The following is a 22,073-nucleotide window of genomic DNA, read 5'->3' on the forward strand; positions in this document are numbered from 1 at the left end:
CTACAACTCGCCACTGAGTTGATTATTCTCCATCACATACCATCAGTATCGTCACTAATTTTATCATTGTCCATTGTCACTAATAATACATATTGATTAAGCCTTGACGAATTTCAAAACAATTTCAAAACACCCTCCAACAGCTAGACTAACACTGCTCGAAAGGGCAGTGCTCTCCTCCCCTTTACGCTCGGGCTGGCTGCCCACTATCGCCCTGCTAACAAAATTAGAACTGCAAAGTACCGCAGTTCCACATATTGTTTCAATTCATTTGCCTTTATTTAATTTTCAAAAACAAAAGAATGGTAATCATCTTTAAAAGATTATTGATAATCTATACTTAATTTCTCATATTCATGTATATAGTCATAATTTTGTGCATATATATGAAATCTATAGGGAATGTTGCAGCTCCACAGTGCCTACAGGCGAACCGCCACTGCTTATACTGACAGTTTATGCTCAAGAGTCTTCACAGGTCAAGTTTTACAAAGACAAAGGCATACCTGATTTGAACAAGGCCAGTGAGAATTTGTGTAGTGTATACCTCAAGTATACTGAAGTACATTAACCTGAATAGTAGACTACTACAAGAAAATACAAACTTTGCATCAAAAGGAAAAGGAATTGTTTAAGAACAATTGAACCCATCCAATATTTCTACCTTCTACTTGATGCCAGTTCCCAAATATTGTATTACTTTCCTCATCCTTCCCCTACTTCCCTTCACTCTGCCTATCTTCCAGCAGCCTAGCTTGCTTGTTTGCAAAAACAGGTCTTCATATACTAAGTGTTATATATAACAGACAAGAGCAACTAAGAGGCTGGTAGGTTCAATATCTAAATAATTAAATTTTTACCTCTTCACTTCCATGTACAGTAGAACTAGTATATACAGTACTGTTGTAATCCAAATGAAAATTGTAGATAGTACATTCAAATATCAATAAGATATAAAACTTCTTTGTAGCAACGTACAAATAAGACAAAATTACTATTTTTTAGTAACTACAAACGAGAAACAGAACTGGAATTTACTGTTCTAAAATGAAAAAGAAACATTACTCAGTACCTTGTAATAATTTATGTTCTTCCTCCTTCAACTGTTGACATTAAATCACAGTTGCCTTTTCTGCCAAATACTGTACCTTCAAAATGGGAGTCCCAAATCACGAAACATTCAAACGTCATCAGGATTACCTGAGCTCTTTTACTCTCTCTAGTTCTGAAAATTTATTTGAAAAAAAAAATCAGTTTATCTTCTTCATCAACATTCTGAAATTCCTAGCAGTTTCAAATTTGTCAATGAATAATGTAATTGAAACTACTTCATGTTCTTGCTTTTTCATCTCATTTAAAATAAAGTAATCTAGTCTAGTCATAATCCTTGCCACTCATGAATCCTAGATTCTTTCTACTTTGCCAGATGGTAAGATTAGTCTCTCTTTTGATAGGAAATTTGTTGCAGTTAATGACCTAACCATCTAAAATATCTATCTGTACTGTTATTGTCATAGTCAGGTTACATACGGCACACCATTAAGTTCCCTTGCACTAAATAATGTGCTTATCTTTACTATTTATTTATATATTTATTCCTTAATTATTTATGCATTCTTATTTGTTGCTAATTGTACGTATTCTAGTTTTACAATTTATTTTCAGTTCCTTCCTATTTTAACAAATGGCATTATACTATTCTGTATTGGCTTTCTAGGAAAGTCCATGTTTAACATACTGGTAAAAGGAATAACTTTCTTGCCATGGACAAGTGGGCTACCAGTGAACTTTGGAATTTCATTACTGGCTGCTTTTCATTCTTGCCTTGAAACATAAATAGTATGGCTGACAAAAGTGTTAGCTTTTATATAATAAATGTACAACATAATGAGAACTTAACTTTTGAATTTAGCTGTTGAATGAAATATAAGAAAAAGCAATGACATTATATCATCTTGAAATATTTCAGGCATTAATTCATTTGCATCAATGAGGAGGACATCTGTGCCGCTGTCAAATCCTGCATCAAAATTTGTGTTACACCCATTACGCCGACCCCAACCTCAACCGACAAGACGACCAATACCTAGACCTTTTCTTGATTACTTAAGCACTGTGTTAGATAATGCAGTTTCAAACCCACCTAGCCTACCTGCACAAGTTATACAACTACCAAGTCAAGACTATCAAGGCCACATCGGGCAAGGTCACCATGGACAACTAGCAGCTGTTGAGACTTGCATGTCCTGTAAATGACCTTTGTGTTTCATCTCCACAGGTGACTGGTTACAGAGCAGTGGAGACAATGACACAAAATCATCCTTAACAAGCAGCTGGAAGAGACTAGCACCGTCTGATTCCTGTTCTTCCTTTTCAGTAACAACAACGGCTCCCAATTCGTTCAGCGTCAGTGTTGATTTATATGTCCCTATATTATCCGAGCTCCTACGACGTACAACCACAACTACTCCGTCTCCTCCTTTTGCCATACCTAAACCACTGCCAATAAGCAGGCCCCAGATCAGTACTTCACATGTGGGTGATCAGTCGCAGAGTATTCAAGAACTACTCAAGAATGGATCCACAACATGTTGAAACATACTACCAAATGACTTAGTGCATGAACTATACTGACCATGTTCAACAAAGATGAGCAGTTTTAATGATAACTGTACTAGAACTTGTAAATTTTTTGTATATAGTTTCTGAAATACATTTTAATTAGTATGTATTTTTTCCTGAAAGAAAATAAATTCATTTACTTTATTTGAAAGTTTATCACTAATAACTATTACTGGCATGCTCTATATGTAATTGAATTTGAGCTGGATAATAATTTTATTTTAGTTCTTGTAATAAGAAGTCCATACATATGCCTCCGAGTAAAATAATATTTTTCCTTTCTTTTATTTGTTCTGTTTTGTTTTAAATAACGTCTCATCAAGACTATTTAAAAAAAAAAATATTGTAAGGACAGTATGACAACTTATCTGCGTAAAAAATTACACATATACAGTACACTTTGTAGAGATGTAGTATTGTATGTACTAAACTGTCAATGAAAATATTGGAAAAGGTGCTGGAGGACAAACAAGTAGCAATTATACACAGATGATCTAACTTCTATAGCATAATCAGAGAAAGCAGTAGGGTGAGATATGGGTAAATGGCAATTTGCTCACTCATCATCCCTTTATTATCTTTCCCGCTAATTTGGTGTTCTAGGATAGCTAAGGAAAGTCCATGGCTTTGTAGACTCTTCATGAACTGTTTAGTAGAAAATAAAAAAAATTTATCCTGTATATACCAACTAAATTGTAATGAGAAAGTAAACGTATAGAATGAACTACCCATGAATAATGTTGCAATTATGTGCACATAAAAATGCAGTTTTATTCTACATGAGCACACCCATGATACAATCTAAAAAAAAAAAAAAAAAAAAAAAAAGAAAAAAAAAAAAAAAAAAAAACACAAGTTTGCATACGTATATCTACTGTACAAGCCTTTAAACTTCCATGCTTCACGTGAAGGTTACCCATTTTTTTACTTGTGAATACTAGGTGAACGATATGCACACGTAAAAATGGGCAGGTCAATCAGTCTAAAACAGTGGTTTTTAAACTTGGGGCGTGTCAGCAATTTCCAGGGGAGGCACGAGCCTTAGGGAAAATTTTTAAATTCCTTAATTACTCGTTGGGCTTACCTTGTGTTATTATTATTTACCTCCCTCACTACTGCTTGAAACCCCTTTCCTTTATTTTTTTATTTTCCTTTAAATCTGAGAGGGAATTTTACTCTTAGATACAAGGGGTGTGTGGAGGGAAGGACCAACTCTTGAAAGGGGTTATGGTAATAAAAGTTTAAGAACCACTGGTCTAAAAACATTACTGTATCTTACTATATGGAGGAGTTATGGAGTTCCATTTGACAACGTCTGTGTGTGTGTGAGAGAGAGAGAGAGAGAGAGAGAGAGAGAGAGAGAGAGAGAGAGAGAGAGAGAGAGAGAGAGAGAGAGAGAGAGAGGGTTTAATTGCTGTATGGATTGTTAACGACTGTATTGGCTGTTGGTGCTGGGTTGTCTGCTGGTGCTGTTGGAGTTCAGAGTTCTGTGTTTTTGGTTAGTCTTTAGTCAGTCTTGGGTTAGAGCCTGTGACAGCCAGTAGTGTAAGCAGCAGTGTTGAAGGCATTTTGGTCAGATACGTTGTGTTTTGTTGATTTGTTTTTAGTTAGTGTTGTTTCCTTAGAGTTGTTGTGCCTGTGCTGTTGTCTTTGTTGTTGTTTGATTTCTTGGTGTTGTTAGTGGGTGTGTGTGTTGCGTTTTATTTTGTGTTGTTGTTTTTGTGTTAGTGATTGGTTGTGCAGTGGTCTTTTGTTGTGGTTGCATTCCTTGGTTGTTGTTGTTGTGTTCCTTGTTGGTTTGTTGTGTTGTTGAGTTGTGGTTGTGTTCCTTGTTTGTTGTGGTGTTGTTGAGTTGTGGGGTTGTGGTCCTTGGGTGTTGTGTCGAGTTATGGTCCTTGGTGGTTGTTGTTGTTGTGGTGTTATTGGGTTGTGGCTCTTGGTTTTGGCTTGTGGTTGTTTATATCTCTGTGACCTTGACCAGTGGACAGCACAGGATAGCCCTGGAATATCTGGAGTTGGTAAGTACACGTTTTTTTTTTTTTGTATAGGTGTAGGTCAATTGTAGGTCAAGAGAGTAACCCTTTTACCAAGGGTTACTCTCTTGGCTAACACTGTACTTCTGGGCTGCATGGCATAAGCAAAATAAGAGGTTCATATAATGCAGGGAAACTTCTTTATCTTGTGATGTAAAAATATGGGACTGTATAATTTTAAGAAATATGAGGCCATTTTTGTGATGAGTTGAGATCTAGAGAACTTTCCAGTGATGTTTGTTTTTTATGGTGTTTTTATGTTGCATGGAACCAGTGGTTATTCAGCAACGGGACCATTGGCTTTACATGAATTCTGAACCACGTTGAGAGTGAACTTCTATCACCAGAAATACACATCTCTAACTCATCAGTGAATGCCCGAGAATCGAACTCGCGGCCAACGAGGTGGCAGGCCAAGACCATACTGATCATACCACTCAGGCACTCCAGTGGTGTTGGTCTTCATTAATTATTATTTTTTTCTCTCATCATCATTTTAATAAGAAATATCTTTTATCTTGATTTCTGAAACAGTCAGTACTGTCCAGGTGCTATGTTCACTACCACTGCCATTAGCTCCTCTCTCATGTCACTCAATTAATTTATTTCAAATTTTCAACAGGTATGTTGCACCAATTTTTATCCTCTGATTTTACTACGAGTTCAGTCTGATATATCTTGTGAGGAATTGCTCAGTTTGCTATTTTACTATGAACTTTATACTTATATATGTTACCATGGGTATACTTGTATTCTGAAAATGTTCAAATAAGGAATGCAAATCTGTATTTAAGGGAGAGGGGGTATAAACTTGCAGTATTTACAAACACATATGATTAGGACAACACAAAAAATATCACAAGGGCAATGGAATTTTAAGCATCAATATCTGACATCAAGTTTTCCCCTTAACTGTGAGAACCTTAAGTTCCCCATGGACTTCTATCTTGACTACTTTCTATGAGAATTCTTAACTGGTCCAAGTCCATTATTTTGGCATAGTTGGTGTTCTGCTACTCCCTATTTACCACTTTCTAGCCGACTGCTCCTCTTCCCTTTTTTATCATGCATCTATGCATCTTGTCTGTCTTCCAACCTATGAACACCACATTTCTGTTTGCTTTGTCATTTCTTATACAGTCTTCCCCACAAATACTACTCTGTATACTAATGGATACCCAAGGTGTTTTTTTCTCAACTGGTAGACAAGCGATCTTATACTTCCTTCAGGATGAGGCTTCTTTTTATTCCTTTATGATTAATGAAAGCTCAAAATATAACATGCAGCCAGGGTAACTGAAATGCTATGTCTCCTCAAAAGGTCCAGCTCTTTATTGTAAAACAAGAATCGTTAGGTCCACTTAGTTTATACAGGCAGTTCCTGGCTAAGTGTTGCAAACTGAAAATCATTGTTAACTGGAATATCACAATAATTATGGTAATAAATGGTGTTTGTGATGCCGTAAATGCAGATAAACCACTTGATGGTACTGTTAACCGGTTATTGGCACCAATAAATTGGTAATCAATGCCGATAAACCACTTACCGGCACCGAAAATCGCTTCCATTCATCACAAAATCGAAATACTGGTTAAGTACGGCCGGTAAGCAGGCATTGCCTGTAATTCTGAAACAGCCAATCCTATCGAGCCTCCCTTTTTACCAAACTCAGTAAGTACATAACTGTCCCACTGCCCATTCACCTCAGATATACATAAACTTTGACATCTGTCCAAGACACCTGCCTCTATTTGTCAACTGGGACCCTTGAAACTTTACAACATGATGAATCACTTCTAAGATATTTTGAGGACCTGTATGACATTTTTTTTAAACAAAAACCTTTCCTTTTTCTTTACTTGCAACCGGAAAAAAACAGATTCAGAAGATAACATCATATGATTCAATGATTTCTTAAAAGATATTCATTACACTAGAGAAAGATAAGATGTTAATAAAGTTTATTCACAAGTAAAATGCAGCCTATCAATAATATGCACGGGTAAGTAAAACTATGGAACTATGATGTTATATTTATTTCAAAACTATACATATTTACACTCATTTTATCCATAACAAACCACATATTCCAATTGCTTTTTCCATGTCCATACACTCAATATTACTTAGCTTCTCACTAAAAAGTTTTGAACATGAAGCACCCATCCATTCAAATTTATTCAATTTTACTGGTCGGAAACAAGGAACATAGCAACAGACTTAGCATATGAACTTTTTAATTTTCCATCCAACTGGTTATGTGTCAGCCACTGATGTTCAGCAATATCAGATCCTGGTTGTACTTCTCCAGTTACTCCAGTAACTTGAGCTTTATAGAAGAAAACCTGTGTAAAAAGTAACCAATGTAATCCTACTGAAACATTATGTAATATTTTTCCAAACTAAACCTAAATCAAGCCTCATTATTACCTATGAGAAAATAATGAGCAAAATCCTCCCAAAACATTCATAGTAGGGAGGAGTGATGTAGTAGTTACATTTGACAATGTTCTCAAGGGTTGTTTGTGAGAGAGAGAGAGAGTGGCTGGTTGTTTTGATTGTTGTTTTATTAAGTTGTTTGTGTCTGTTGGAGGCAATGGGAAGGGTTTGGACGTTTTGTGTATTTGCTATGTCGTGTTTTGTGTTTATTTGTTGTTGTTAAGATAGTATGGGGAAGGTTTGTGTCTGAGCTTGAATGGTGTGTGAGTAGGTAGTGAGTGAATTGCTTGTTGGTGGGCAGTTGGGTTCGTCTGCAGATTCGTTCGCAGAGCCTTGAGGGAGTGAGAAGTGGTCAGTCTGTGTTTGGCAGTCAGTCTAGTGAGGCAGTTTTTTTGGACAGAGGTAGTGAGTTGCAGTTACATGTTTTCTGGATTATTTTGGTATTGTGTGATTGAGTTTGTTGTGCTTGTGTCCATCTGAAGGTTGTTGAGCTTTTGAGTTTCTGTTGTGTCTTGTTTGTGAATTGTTGTGAACTCTTGGTGTTGATTGGTGTTTGTTTGTGTTGTTGGTTTGTTGTATAGTCTCAGTGTTGATTGGTGTTTGTTTGTGTTAGAATTGTGAGGTTTGTTGAGCTGTGTAAAGTTTTAGTGTCATAGGTGTTTGTTTGTGTAGGGATTTGTTGTGTTGTTTTGGTGCTAGTTTGGTTTTTTGGTGTATGATATTCAGCAGTTGCTTGTGTTTCAATGACTGAATCCAGTGGGCAGCACAGCATATCACCCTGATTGTGTCAAGAGTTAGCGAGTACATGGTTTTTGAGTGTTTTTGTGTTTTATCTTGTTGAACCAATAGTCCTGTTAGTAATTAGTAATGTAAAGAGAAAAGTGTGGCAGGGGAAATTTTGGTAGCCGGGCAGACTAACATAAATGTGGGGAAATCTTGTCTGCTTTGCTTTGCTTTTGATCCCACCACATCAGTACAGGCATTCTTCAAAACAAATGACTTTTAATCACATTTCATGACATCATAAAGATACAAAACACAAGTTTGTAATCCAAATTCAACAAGCATGTCTACAAAAATGGTACACAAAAGGAGTCCTTACAATGTAAAATTTTTTGCTTCGCTATACTTATGGAATACTGCCTGGAAACAGTGTGGTGTCACTCAAGATCTGAGTCATGAGTTTTCTTTTGGGTAACCACCACTAGATGGCAATTACACCTCATTTTGTCAACAGTTGCCATTCACTGCCTTGAGTGCTTAAGATACAGATCTATAGGTGTTGACACAAATAAATGATCATCATCATACCCTATCTACACTTTTTTCTTATTATCAAAATATGTACAGCACAGTTTATAGTTCAACAACATTCCCTTCAGTAATCAAAACTAACTTTTTAAGGTAGGTTTAAAAATTCATGGACCCCTGTAATCTATAAAACACTTCAGCCTTTTCTTTTTACTAGCAAATTATGATAGCCTTTTACCATGTATGTAACTTTTAGTTATTCAATATATTGTGCCTAATTCAGAGTTATGGTAATGGTACTTTGAGTTTGCCACCTTTATCTATAGGCACTTCATTAATGTTGCTATGATCCACCTAAAAGTATACTTATTAAATCATTTTACTTTTCATTCTTCTGCAGTCCTTGTTTTCAATGAAAGTGAAAGTAAATGTTATATGTAAAATATTAGAATACTGTTAGTATATGTAGCTCATGACACAGAGTAAGAAACTAAGAAACCCTAGGATAAACATAGAATAAATGAAACAAATACATATATGAAATTCTCACAAAGCCCATCAAATGTGTTTTAATTAGAAAATACATGGTCTTATAAAAAAAAAGACTGCACATATGGTACGTACACATATACATATATCCCAATTACCTATACATCACTGATAAATAAGGAGCAATGAGAATGATAATGAAGTAAATGACTTTCTACCTAATGATTGAAGGTTATTCAACAAATAATCTTGAATAAACACAAGTCTTGTTTCAGTCTTCTTGGAGATTGAAGCATTTAGTTTTGAAAACTAAGTAACTTTTCAGGAAGCAGCAAGAGCAATATTTTTGGATTAAAAAAAAGAGAAACAATGAGAGAAATTTAGATACATAAGGACAGTTATCCCTATAAGCCGTTTTCTTTATTACATTAACGCTAGAGGAAATGGGATATTTTAAAGTAGGACAATTATTTTAGAATAAATTTTTATTGTCACATTCGTTTTCCATGCTTTTTTTACAATTTGTTGTTCACAGTGCTGCAAAAACAATGAAGACAGTAGCCCATAAACCAATTTAAACATTCTTTTTGATAGCGTAGTCGCTGTTTCGTCCTTAAAGGATTACCTTCCATGGTGACTAAACTAATATAAAAGAAATATCTTTTAGCCTGATCTTGTGTTGTAATGATAAACACTATGACCCATGATAGAGTATAATGAACTCAAAGACAAGAAGGCAATTTATCTTGTCTTTAGTGCAGCTGTACCCCAGTTTCCTAAGTCAAAACTGCAGAAGTGACTATGGCACATGCATGTCAGCCATCCTGTTTTAAAATCAAGCTGGTTAAAAGACCAAGATCCATTACCTTTCTAGTCAACGCAGACTTAAAATGTACAAAGCCTGTGCTCCTCATTTGAGATGGTTCAATCTCCAATTTTTCTTTGAAGATCATGGAATCATCAAAATTTGAAAGTTAAATGGTTTTTTTTAAGCATGAGTAAAAAATATTTTAGTTTAAAACTAAAACCAAAGGTTTGCTTTGTATATGGAAACCTGCCTTTGTTTGGCGAGCACATGGTCGGTGTATTAAACGATCCTTGCTAGCATATTTTTGAAAATGAAAATAGTTAAAAGAATTTGTCATTCCTTTTGGAAGCTTTAGCTAAAGAATTGTTTCTCAATTGATTATTAATTTAGTTAATCTTTTCAGATAACGTTGTCTACAATATCCTAGGAAGAAGCCTACATGAACTGTTAGCCTAACTGATTTATTGCAAATAATTTTGACAATGGTAGCTCTTGTTTGTAGCCTGGAACCTAATGTTAAGTGATAGGTTCCTAGGATTTGATAAAGAGGCTACACATTTTTCAGTTTATATAGCCTGTATATTTAGCATGATCTAAAGAACCCAGGACTAGGTAGTACCTAATGTTAAGTGATAAACTTTTACTAAATATCTTATATGACTATACATTAGCCTAGACCACGTAACCTAAGGACTACTCGAAATTGGCAACCAGTGTTGGATGAGACAGTAGCCTAACCTTAAAGGCTACAGACTAGGTATTTGTGTTTTAAATAACATGTAACCTTGAGTGATGAAGTTTTTGATCCTGATTAGGCAGTATTCTAGATTAGGCCTAGAGTAAGTGATAATTCAGTTATATATTCTCTGGTCACTTTTATATAGTAGCTCAAGTTACCTGGGATGTGTTCTAATCAACCCGGGTTAGATAAAGTGGTAACCTAACAAGAAGGCTGGTATCAGTAGCATTTTTTATATAACCTACACAATTATGCATGGTCTATAATAATCTTGATTAAGTAATAATTTATACTAGATAATGAACAAATAATCCTAGGATTATATATATACAGTGGAACCTCGACATACGAAAGTCCCAACTTACGAAAAATTCAAGTTACGAAAGCAAATACGAAGATTTTTTTGGCTCTGCATACAAAAATAATTCAGGTTACGAAAGGTTGTTGCTGTAAAGTCCCGAGATTCACCCGGACCGCCGAGAACAATTTTAAAACTCGCGCGCCACCAACTGAGTACACTCTCCACCATCCTCCCGCTCTCCCATTGGTTCCTGATGCTGTCAGCATCTCTCCCATCGTGCTCTACGTAAAGGCATTCTTCAGCCACTTTGTCGCATCAGCATTATCAAACGCACGCGGAATTAGTTTGTTCACATATACGCACGATTTAGTTTGTTAACGTAAATTCGTTTTAGTGATATTGCTTTGTACTTTATCGTTTTATGTGAGAACTTAATTAGTATACTACATAACTTAATTACGTATAGTCATGGGTCCCAAGAAAGTTGCTGAAGTTCACGGAAAGAAGAGGATGCTTTCTATGGAGACAAAAATGGAGATTATCAAGCTGGCATGTGGTTGAGTGTGATCGCTAAGGAATACGGCAGAAACCCGTCGACGATAGGCACCATCCTTAAGCAGAAGGAAGCCATCAAAGCAGCTACACCTTCCAAGGGCGTGACTATATTTTGTCCAATAAGAGGAGCCACGTGCACGATGAGATGGAGAGGCTGCTTATTGTATGGATAAAAGACAAAGAAATCGCTGGCGATACAATAACGGAGACGGCAATCTCCCACAAGGCCAGCGCTATTTTCAGCGATTTGATTGCCCAGGCCGAAGACAACGAAGGAGAAGGGACATCGACACCAACCCCAGACTTCAAGGCTTCTCGTGGGTGGTTTGAAAAATTCCAGAAACTGACTGGCATCCATTCAGTGGTGCGGCATGGGGAGGCTGCCAGCTCGGACACGAAAGCAGCCAAAGCCTTTATTAAGACTTTCGACGAGATGACGATCAACGAAGGCTACAGTTCTCAGCAAGTCTTCAGCTGTGATGAGACTGGCCTTTTTTGGAAAAAAAAAACACCTCGTCGGATGTACATCACGGAGGAAGAGAAGAAGCTACCCGGGCAAAAGCCTATGAAAGACAGGCTTACGCTTGCACTTTGTTCGAACGCCAGGGGATTGCAAGGTGAAGCCCCTACTTGTCTATCGTTCGGAGAATCCTCGATCCTTCATGGCCCACAAAGTGCTAAAGGAGAAGCTTCCACTGATGTGGAGGGCTAATGTGAAAGCCTGGGTAAAGAGACTTTTGTTCACCGAGTGGGTACATCCTGTTTCAGCCTGACAGTGAAGAAATTCTTGGAAGAGAAGCGCCTCACTCTGAAATGTCTGCTGTTGTTGGACAATGCCCCTGCTCACCCTCCTGGCCTCAAAGGAGATATCCTAGTGTAGTATTCTTTCTTCAAGGTTCTTTATCTTTTGCCTAACACCACCCCTCTCCTCCAGCCCATGGACCAGCAAGTGATATCGAACTTCAAGAAGCTGTATACGAAACATCTTTTCAAGAGATGTTTCACCACCACCGATACCTCATACCTCACTTTGCATGAATTTTGGAAGGAGCATTTCAATATCGTGATATGCATCCAACTCATCAATCAAGCTTGGCAGGAGGTTTCGAGGCGAACCTTGAATTCTTCGTGGAGGAAACTCTGGCCTGATGCCGCATCCACCCGAGACTTCGAGGGATTCAACGTGGGCAAAGCTGATGCAGATTCAGAAACAGATGACGATCCTGAAACTATTTCGCAACCAGATCTTGACGAGATCGTTGCACTTGGCAAGTCCACGGGGCTGGTTGTCGACGAGGACGACATCAATGACCTTCTCGAGGAGCACCAAGGGGAGCTTACCACGGATGACCTGAAGGAGTTGGAGGCCATGTAACATAACGTCGTTCAAGAAGAGTTCTCTAGCAGCGGCGATGAGGAGGACGACGACCCTATGACAACGGCAGAAATTAAGGATGCTCTAGCTGCTTTTCATAAGGTGCAATCATTTGTAGAAAACAGACACCCCGAAAAGGCTTACACAGGCCGTATGCTTGCGTAGTTCGATGACGTTTGCCTGAGTCGTTTCAGGAACATTTTGAAAAGCAGGCAGAAGCAATCTTCCTTGGATAGTTATTTTTTAAAGAGGCCTTTAGTAAGAGTAAGCAAACAAGAAGATCCAAGTGATACTACAAAAAAACAAAGTTGAAAGTGGTGAAGAAATTGAAATTTTGTAAAAAAAACGTAAAGTATAAAAAGTAAAAAAAAAAAAAAAAATTAGAAATCAAAAAGAAAAAAAAAATTAATTTTAAGAGTCAGGTGTTAACGTTTTGTGCCATTTGTTAAAGTGTTTCGTAAAGTTTAGTGTTAATGTTTCCTGACATTTGTTAATGTGTTTCGTAAAGCTAAGCGTTCAAGTTTTCTGCCATTTGTCCTGCTCCTCTGTCGCCACTTTCGGAGGTCGCCTCACTCGAAAGGTAAGGTTCCACATTTTACTACATATGTACGTACAGTATTTCTTGTAATATGTACACTAATACACTTTATTTACAGGTATGTAGTACATATTAGTAGTACATGTAGTTTAAGTTAGGTATTGAATGGTCCAAATTGTTGTATTTCATTGTTTATTGGTCAATTTAGCTTTATTATAAAATTTACTGGGTGTTTTTGTAGGGCTTGGAACGAATTAGGGTATTTTTATGTAAAATGTGGTTCAAGATACAGAAAAATCAGGTTACGAAGGCCGCCTCGGAACGGATTAATTTCGTATCCTGAGGTACTACTGTAAATAGTATCCTAGGCTCAATATAAATAGTAGCCTAGCCTAGCCTCAATAAAAATAATTTGGCTTATGACAACTTAGCCTAGCTAATTGATACGGCTACATGTTTATATCTTGTGTAACCTATATCCCTAAAAAAATTATATAAACTTGGAATGGGCAGTAGCCTAACCAGATTATGTAGGAATCCCTTTTTAAGTGAATATCCTTGTATTAGCCCTAGAAATACCTTGGCTGAGTATCAGACAAGAGGGCTATATAATAAAGCAATGAGATATTTTGTATATACGTATTAGGTTTTAAATAAACCTAATTTAACCCCCACAGTCTGGCCTAATACAGGCAGTCCCCGTGTTACGACAGGTTCGGCTTACAACGTTCCAAGGTTAAGGTGCTTTTCCATTATATTCATCAGAAATTATTTCCAGAGTTTCGACGTCTACAATGCTCATCTGGCAGAAGAAAAATGAGACCAAAAATGCAAAATAATCAATATTTTAAGGTTTTTGGGATGAAAAATGCTATAAGAATGCAGTTTACATAATTTCCAATGCACCCAAAGCATTAAAAGTAAGATTTTCTTAGCATTTTTGACAATGTCCCGGCTTACGATGATTTTCCAGTTACGACGCGTCTCAAGAATGGAAGCCCCGTCGTAACCTGGGAACTGCCTGTATATGCTAATGCATACACCTATGACTGGGTTAAATTTAAGGATGGCCAATTAAAAAAAGAAAAAAAACTCATCAATGGAAAGAGGAAGATATGTATATTCACATGGTAAGTATATGGTAAAAATTCTAAAAAAATGTAAGTCCCTTCCACAGGAAGTTGTAACTGAATATTTCTCACCCCTTGCTGGCCTCTTTTACCTATGACAGTTGTAAAAAATACACTACTTTAACAAAGTTATAGATGTTCATTCTAATATTTCTTTTTATTCTATTTTGTCAAATAGAAATTACAGCTCAAACAATATCATAAAAGTTAAGAAATAAAACTGGGAACAAATTCCAAGCATAGTTATTGTAAAACATTTACGATGCACCTTTGGATGGGAATTTGGGACGTCATTCCCCCTAACTACCTCAAGCAAGACTGAGGGCTCTTCAGCTCACTCACACTCTTATAGGGTTATCTGAAGAGTTGCCAATGGTCATATATGGAACTAGGAACATTTTTCCTTCATAATTCGAAGAAACTGTATGGCGCCAAATCTTGATCGTATATTTACAATATCCATCCACTGCCCTGAAGCTATATGTGATCATATGTACACCATACCCGAGATATGGGGGTTAAGCAATAGCCTATACGTAATAAGTAAGCGGAAGTCCTCTAAAAAGTCCTTTATGATTGGCTTAACATAGATTATACTAGAGGAACATTTTTCCTACATAATTCAAAGAAACTGTATGGCTCCAAATCTTGATCGTATATCTACGATACCCATCCACTGCCCTGAAATTATATGTAATCATATACCATAACCGAGAAGTGGGGGTTAAGCAATAGCCTATACGTATAAGTAAGCAGAAACCCTCTAAAAAGTCTTTTATGATTGGCTTAACACAGATTAAGCACTATTAACCTAAGAAACCATACAAAAATGTGGCTTGGGTTAGTTAAGCAGGTTAGTACATGAACTAATCTCAGTGGTATTATAGCTAAAATTAAAATTTAACATAGCCATTACAAATGGGTTAGGTTTAACAATCAGGACAAATTTGATTGGTCACCAGGTATGTGCAAAATTTGTAGTATGCTCATGGCAGCTAGCTTCATAAGAAACTACCCATTTTAGACTGTCTCAATGGGTCTTAAGAGTTCAGCAAGGGTGAAGAATGGGAGATTATATCTATCCGGCAGAACTCCGGCAGAATATAGTACTTAACTCTTTCTCTGAAGATTCTTATGTGGGCTAAAACCAAGTAACATCAGTCCCCAGTACTACGAAGGTACATCCTGCAGAGGAAATTGAGGAATCCTCAGTTGGAGGGGATTTTCTTAAAGAATATGAGGTTGATATTGATACCGAAAGGACCCTGCTGAACCCAGAAGGATCAGGGACAGAACTTTCAACTAGCCATACGGAAAACACTATACATAGAAGGAAATCAATCCCCCATGCAGCTTGCAGAAGCTGATCAGGATTCTTCCCCAAAGAAGGGATAAAAGGATCCAACTAGACCCAATTGAAATAACTACAATTTCAGAAGGTTATAGTAATTCACCCAGGTAGTTGCAGTTCAGCTGAAGATGCTCATTCAAGTTGCACAAGCTCCTCCAAAAAGGGATACACAGTTTGTGCCATTTGATCAATTCCGTAAGGAAATAATTAGTAACATCAAAGATGCCTTTGCCATTCAACAGCAACAGATAATAGACATACTGCATGATTCTGAACAAGAAATTAAAGAAATAAAGTCAGTAATGCATACAAAAAAATGTAAATATCTTTTATCTAAGGTTACAATCCCAACTGGAATCAACAACAGGGCCAGTTTGGATTATGAAACTTATGATCAAAACATAACAAGACTCCAAAATCCTCCTCTGATACTGATAATCCTTAGCAAGATGCCTCAATGTGCATTTTCTCCCTGGATGGAAAGCATCTCATTAATGAGAGAAAAATCATGATCGAAGTTGTACATGTTGAGTTTAGAGACAGGGCAGCATTTCCTAATACAGAATGGTGCCTGATACCACCTTTGCCAGACATGAAGAAACCTCAAAAGGAAACTGTTCTCTTACCTGGGAATATAGCATTGAGAGCTAGAACGACGCTCTTTAACAGCTAAATGGAAAATGGATCTATACTTATACAGTGCCCTCCTGGTTTTACGCATTCACACTTCCGCAGTTCACTTTGTCGCAGATTTTTGTGGAACAATAGTAAATAGTGTTGTAGAGCAACACTACTGACTCACTAATTACTGTATTTTTTCATATTGTGTAAGTGACTAAATACCGATTTATATGATAAAAATGATTGACAGGATACATACTCATAATGTAGTTATGCATCTATTAAGCTCATTCCAGGTTGGGCCCCATACTGAGCATAATGGTGTGTGGTAAAAGGTATTTGAAATGATACTGCTGTAAAGATTTTTGATGATAGAGCATACTGTACAATATCTACAATATACTCACTAATTATTTTAATTTCCTTTTCCAGTAACAGCAGACTGGGAAATAAAATGAAAATAATTAGCAAATACTTTAAACACTGTACAACATGCCTTATCATAAAAAGACTTTACAGTAATATCATTTCAAGTACATCTTACATTAACCTCTGAGAGAGAGAGAGAGAGAGAGAGAGAGAGAGAGAGAGAGAGAGAGAGAGAGAGAGAGAGAGAGAGAGAGAGAGAGAGAGTGTGTGTGTGTTTGTTGTCTTTATCTGCTTATTTCTGGACTTTCAAAACCTATACATATATATATACATAGTAGTTTGTAAATCCTGGACTGAAGCAATCATATCTACTCAAGACATCTAGTACAAAGAACATCTTACCTTTGCGCCAATGAATCCTTCACTGCGAAGTTGTTTAGGATACTTGTACTTATAAAAACCACAGGGCGCATTTCCAAGTACCTTCACTTTCAGGTTTGTACCACATTTCTCTTTGATGATGCGCTCACACGTCTGAAAAAGTATTCACAATAAATTTACATGAAATACAGCCCAAAATATTCATCCTTTATGTTCACATGAAACAAGCATTAAATGTCAATAAGTTGAAAAGCAAGCTTTAAGAAGACAGAAAGACGCTATGTGACGAGTAAACAAGAGCCAATGGAATTATCATGAGTGGATTATTTTTCAAAATTCTACTTTCACAGATATAACCCTATTTCCTTTACCCTTATTACCAGTGAGGTGAAAAGTCCAAATGCTGACAAGGCTGAGGGAGCAGCTTTTTAAAAAGACTGGTAAGGTATCCAACTTGAAACCAGAAGCTGTGCAAGCCTAAAACCTGAAGCTGTGTACAAACTGGAGGGGTTGGGAGAAGGGCCCTTTAATCAAAACGTACATAATTGGCTTGTATCTCTAACAATAAAATCTTGTAACAGGTTTTTAAAGTGTTCACACAAGACAAAAAACCTATCTTTTTTTTCTTTTTTTTTTTAACAAGTAGCTGACTGATGTAGAAGGCTGTAACATTCTCTGGGCTGGAGATTGCAGTCTACCTGGTACAGTACCGAATTGAAAGGCTGTGAATCAGTCTTTTAAGATTATCTCATATACATTCCAAGCCAACGACCAATTCCAAACCCTAACCTCACTCCACAATGTAACTCTACTATCACTTTGAAAAAAAAAAAAAAAAAGTCAAAGATGGCAATACTAATAGGTTCTTTGCAGCATCCTTACAGCCTTCCCAAGCTGTATTTCTTTGTCATTAACTTTTCATGTCTTCTCTGGCCTTTTTCCTGCCCATTAGTCAAGCACCTTGAAGTTATCTTACTTAAGGTTTCACCAATTAAGAAAAAATCTGTTATTCCTGCCCTTTTCAATTCAGTGATAAGACAGTAATCTGGGATAGTAAACTACTTTAAAATGTATTTCAGTTAACTGAGTGCAGTCTGAATGACTAGCACCTGCTACCCCAGGACAAGATTAATGACATATGCATGCCTCAACGTGAAGAAGTTACAATTTTGTGAGTTCCTCATTGGACAAGTGGGTTGCATACTTGACTATCAATCTGGTAGCCCGAGTTCGCTCCCTGCTGCCACCAATGCAGGACCTGAGGATTTATTTCTGGTGATTAGATTAATTTCTCGATATAAAGTGGTTCATATCCCACAATAAGCTGTAGGTCACATTGCTAAGTAACCAATTGGTTCCTAGCAACATAAATATAAATCTAATCCTTCGGCCCCACACTAGGAGAGCTGTTAATCAGCTCAGAAGTCTAGTTAAACTAAGATGTGACGAGATCACAAGCAAGCAAATCTCCCCTCAGTTACTTTAGTCATACCAACTATTGAACTTTCCCTCTGCCACACTTTCCTCTTCATGTTACTAAATACACGCAGGACAACTGGCTTACCGAAATACAGCACACACAAAACACAATCACATGTATTCATCTCAGACTCTAGATACTCAGGGCTAGGCGCTGGATAGAGGGTAGTCTTCGAGACACAACAACCACTAACTTTCACTACCCAAGACAGACAAGCACCAAAACCATACAACTTAAAAACAATACCCCAATCGCTACATAAACAAATACCAACAGCTCGAAAACAACACAACAAATCATATGACAACTCAAACCCAGCACAACAAACCACAACCACCAACACTGTCTGACTGACCGCCTTTTCCCGCTTACTGACTTCTTACGACTCCCTGTAACAGACTCTTGCCATTGATATACTTGGCGACTTTCCTACAGACAAGCCAGATGCTTATGCCCGCCATCAAAACACTGCTTATTATCCATCCACCAATTACGATCTTTCTCTCTCTCTCTCGATCACTCACTCGCTCGTTCCCTCACACTTCAGAAAAACACATACGCACTTACATGCTATCATACAGCAACACCAAACATGAAACACGATATCTAACACATGAAAACATCTAAACTCGCAACCCAACAACACTTTCACTTACTCTCTCACTCTCTCTCTCTCTCTCTCATGCAACCCTCTAAGACATTGTCAAATATAACTACCATTATCACTCCTCAATAAAGATATACTTATACTCCAACTTTGTAAACACTTATGACATGATGTGGTACCTTGATGGGCACTACTGTTAAGGAATCAAATCAGCAGGCCTAAAAACAAGCTTTTCATTTCCAAAGGAACTAACCTAAATATGACCAAGATGTACACTACCATCAAGGATGAAGCAGATGAGGTGTTTTACCTGCAGTCACGTTGATAAAACATCCTGGGAAGGATGTTATTTCAACACGAATTTCATGAAGTAGGGAAGTATTTACTTTACAATCTGTAGAAGACATACTACTGAAAAGATATACAGATGTCTCAAGTTATCTACCTATGGTTAAACAGGAAAGATAGATGCAGATCAGAAGAACCAATGGCAAACCTCAACTCAAGAACAGTATTAAGGATGAAAGAGTAGTATTTTCCTTGTATCTTTTGACAGCCTGAACTGGACAGCATCAGACATTATCCACAATGAGGTACGTACAATGGTACAACAGATGAATTTGGGATCTTACAATGCATTGGTGTAAGCTTCTCATGCTCTCAATGGCAGTGAACCACTATAAATAGCAAACACTTACCAAAACATTGCACATCCTACAAAGAAAATAGGAACTACTTATTCATGTTTGAACTTAAGGAGTCACTTAATTAGTGGTATCCAATCTACTGGCTAAAGTCTAGTAAATCACTACAGTAAGTGTTTGCTTGCAGCTTCCATTACCCAAATCATTGATTGGTAAGGATACTGAACACCAAATACTTCCCAGGGTTACCATGAGCCCCCAACAAAATTTTCCCAAATAATGGCCTCAAGTCTATGCCATATATATTTATGAAATGTGATTTAAACATGATACAGAACATAAATATACCAGTACTTACAAACGAAAGTACTAATGTATTGAATGTAGTATGTAACTGCACAGTAACTTGCATAAAAAAATTTGTTTCTCAACAATCCAAATGAGCAATTAAGCTTTCTCAAGCTATTCAATGCAATATACTTCATGAATGATGATGAGCAAATGAAATTATGTAAAATATCCAATGCATAACAACCCTAAAACAATTCATCTTGTATTTCATTAATTTATAATTTTATCTATTCATATATTACAAGTCAATGTCCCCTGTAGGCTTGTTCCATATGAATAAGGGTTTATTTTCAGAATACTAACAAAAATAATAAATGCACACAGGTAAAAACTAAGCCTAAAATGACTCAGTTTAGGAGGACTTGCCCTTTTGCAAAGTAATGCCAAGCTAACACTTCTTTTAAAAATAATTCATCTCTTGGTTTTTCCATAATACAAACAGCAATATGTATTTATTAGTATAACAAGAAGTTTGCTAAATGTATGAACATAAATAATATTTGCTGAATAACACACCTGCCGAAGAGTTTCCCCTGGAATCCAAGGAGACTGGGGGAACACCCACTGGTATTCATCCCCTAATTTCTGCTTTACTAATAAAACCAATGCTCTATCTAAGGCTCTGTTTAATGTTTGGAGATTACCCGTCTGATCAGCCTCTGAAAATAAGAGAAAAAAAATTCAAACATTAAGAAAATGAACAAAGAAAATGACAAACAACTTCTATGATCTTTGATCAAACATCCACATAATGTATAATGAAAAGATCTACTTCCCAAATATTTTAAGAAAAATTTGCTTCCTGAAGTGGGAATATTAAGGCTTTAAATTTTTTCCCATTTCATAATTACAAACAAATACAAAAATTGCCCACTTTACTGGTAGAGGAAGCTACCAAAGGTTCAAATCCTACAGTTATAACAAACTTAGAATAGTTAAGGAATCTGATGACACTCTGGGAAGAATACTCCTCTCATCACTTCAAAACTATTGTGCCCTTTTACAGTTTTTGCACTTGCATGGCCAGATGCAGCCTACTACCCTTCATGCAAGCCTTATTAGTCTAGAAATGTGAAACTTGTTACACTAACTAATAAAAATAATAATACAGTACCTATGAATGAAATTTTAATTTCAAAACTACTTATGTTAATACACTGATCAAACTCATTGTTTCTTAATAAATGATCTGATAATTAATATTGTTTATGTAAAAAGAACTCCAGACAATAATATGTATATTACAGCTACTATACAAAAATCCTATACAACCTAAATATTCTCAATACTGACTGTCCTCAGTGTGAACTAATGTTGGTGTAGGACTAACTAATAAGATTTGGGAAAACTTTCATAAAATATTTTAAATGACTAACAAACTTAGCAAATAAAAAGTATAGTTTCCTATATTTAAGTTAGTTACAAAAACATTTTACTGAAACCAGTGATTCAAAATGATGAGATCATATGATCTACTGATTAAATTTGTTATTAAATCACAATTGAAAAGGGAATAACACAAAAAACAAAATGAGCTGAGCAGCCAGATGAAAAGCCAAAAGGAATTAATAAAAAAAAATACAAAAAGAAATGCAGGTGGGGACAAAATAAATTCCGCAAAGTACCTTCATACTATTTACAGTGACCAAAACAAATGCAACCCTAGAAGGAACAAGTTACAGCCCCCTTCCTTATAGTTCCAATGTATATGTACTATAGAACAGAATACAGTATAGGCCAAAGCCAAGCCCTGAGAGCTATGAGGTCATTCAGTGCTGAAAGGGAAATTGACACTACTAAAAAGATTTGAAAAGTGTAACAGGAGGACAACCTCACAGTTGAACTATGAATAATTTGTTGGAGAGGGTTGAGAAAGTCAGGCGGAAGAAGAGAACATTAACGGAGGTACAATAAAGAAATGAAAGGGATTGCAGCTAGGGGCTGAAGGGATGTTATGCAGAATATAAATTCGCACCATAAGTTGATAA

The 22,073-nt window shown here is 36.6% G+C and overlaps 2 protein-coding genes across 3 annotated transcripts in view; one reads left to right on the plus strand and one right to left on the minus strand.

The window, feature by feature from the left end:
- LOC135206307 (mucin-2-like) overlaps positions 1-2,520 on the plus strand; it is a 14,567-nt gene extending 12,047 nt beyond the window's left edge. Inside the window, exon 5 of the mRNA XM_064237729.1 lies at positions 1,970-2,520. Within this exon, the coding sequence (XP_064093799.1) occupies positions 1,970-2,256 (287 nt within the window). The 3' untranslated portion in view covers positions 2,257-2,520. The remainder of the gene's footprint in view (positions 1-1,969) is intronic.
- A 4,157-nt stretch (positions 2,521-6,677) lies between these two features.
- LOC135206237 (large ribosomal subunit protein mL46-like) overlaps positions 6,678-22,073 on the minus strand; it is a 72,318-nt gene continuing 56,922 nt past the window's right edge. For both annotated transcript variants that reach the window (XM_064237612.1, XM_064237611.1), the window contains exons 4-6: positions 20,602-20,744; positions 17,025-17,156; positions 6,678-7,001 (exon numbers count right to left, since the gene is read on the minus strand). In XM_064237612.1, coding sequence (XP_064093682.1) covers positions 6,843-7,001; positions 17,025-17,156; positions 20,602-20,744 — 434 coding nt within the window. In that variant the 3' untranslated portion in view covers positions 6,678-6,842. The remainder of the gene's footprint in view (positions 7,002-17,024; positions 17,157-20,601; positions 20,745-22,073) is intronic.

This window comes from Macrobrachium nipponense, chromosome 29, assembly GCF_015104395.2.
Source record: "Macrobrachium nipponense isolate FS-2020 chromosome 29, ASM1510439v2, whole genome shotgun sequence".
Taxonomy (NCBI): domain Eukaryota; kingdom Metazoa; phylum Arthropoda; class Malacostraca; order Decapoda; family Palaemonidae; genus Macrobrachium; species Macrobrachium nipponense.